This window comes from Sphaeroforma arctica (genome assembly GCF_001186125.1).
Source record: "Sphaeroforma arctica JP610 unplaced genomic scaffold supercont1.15073, whole genome shotgun sequence".
In the NCBI taxonomy this organism is placed as follows: Eukaryota; class Ichthyosporea; order Ichthyophonida; genus Sphaeroforma; species Sphaeroforma arctica.
Window position 1 is genome coordinate 1 of NW_014025485.1, and position 536 is coordinate 536.

The window sequence follows — 536 nt, forward strand, 5'->3', positions numbered from 1 at the left end:
TGGCAATCACATAACATCAAACACTTGCCTACTAACGGGTACCTACAAGTGACTACGTACGATGGCACACCTGATAGTCTCGTGCAGCTCAACACTAGACCCCCACAGCTGCAAGAAGTATTCTCTGCGGGGTGAGATATTGGTCTTAGCACTGATCAACGCAGTCCGCAGCTCTTCAACCTTATCCTGTGCATCTGTCCAAGGAAAAACCCCGATTCATTGTGAGAAAAAACCTATAGCACAAGTGAGAAGTGGTTAATAGGCAGGAGGATTGTGATTACAAGAAATGCGGTAGGAGGGGTGGTGAGGATATATACGCGGCATCACAAAAGCGACCGTGAATCACCTATTCATAATCATATCTATTAATCGACATAAAACTGTACACAAATAGTTATAGACAAATAGACACACCCACACATATGGACTATATATATATACATATATATATGAATACACACACACACACACTACATATATATATATATATATATATATATATATATATATACGTATATATAAATATATTTATATAT

General features: G+C 37.7%; 1 protein-coding gene across 1 annotated transcript; it reads right to left on the bottom strand.

Moving 5' to 3' along the window:
* Positions 1-42: 42 nt before the first annotated feature.
* SARC_18267 (hypothetical protein) lies at positions 43-194 on the bottom strand (the record flags this gene model as incomplete). Its single annotated transcript, XM_014287653.1, has 1 exon — positions 43-194. A coding segment is annotated over one exon (152 nt), but the record flags the coding sequence as incomplete, so codon positions are not given.
* Positions 195-536: the final 342 nt, after the last annotated feature.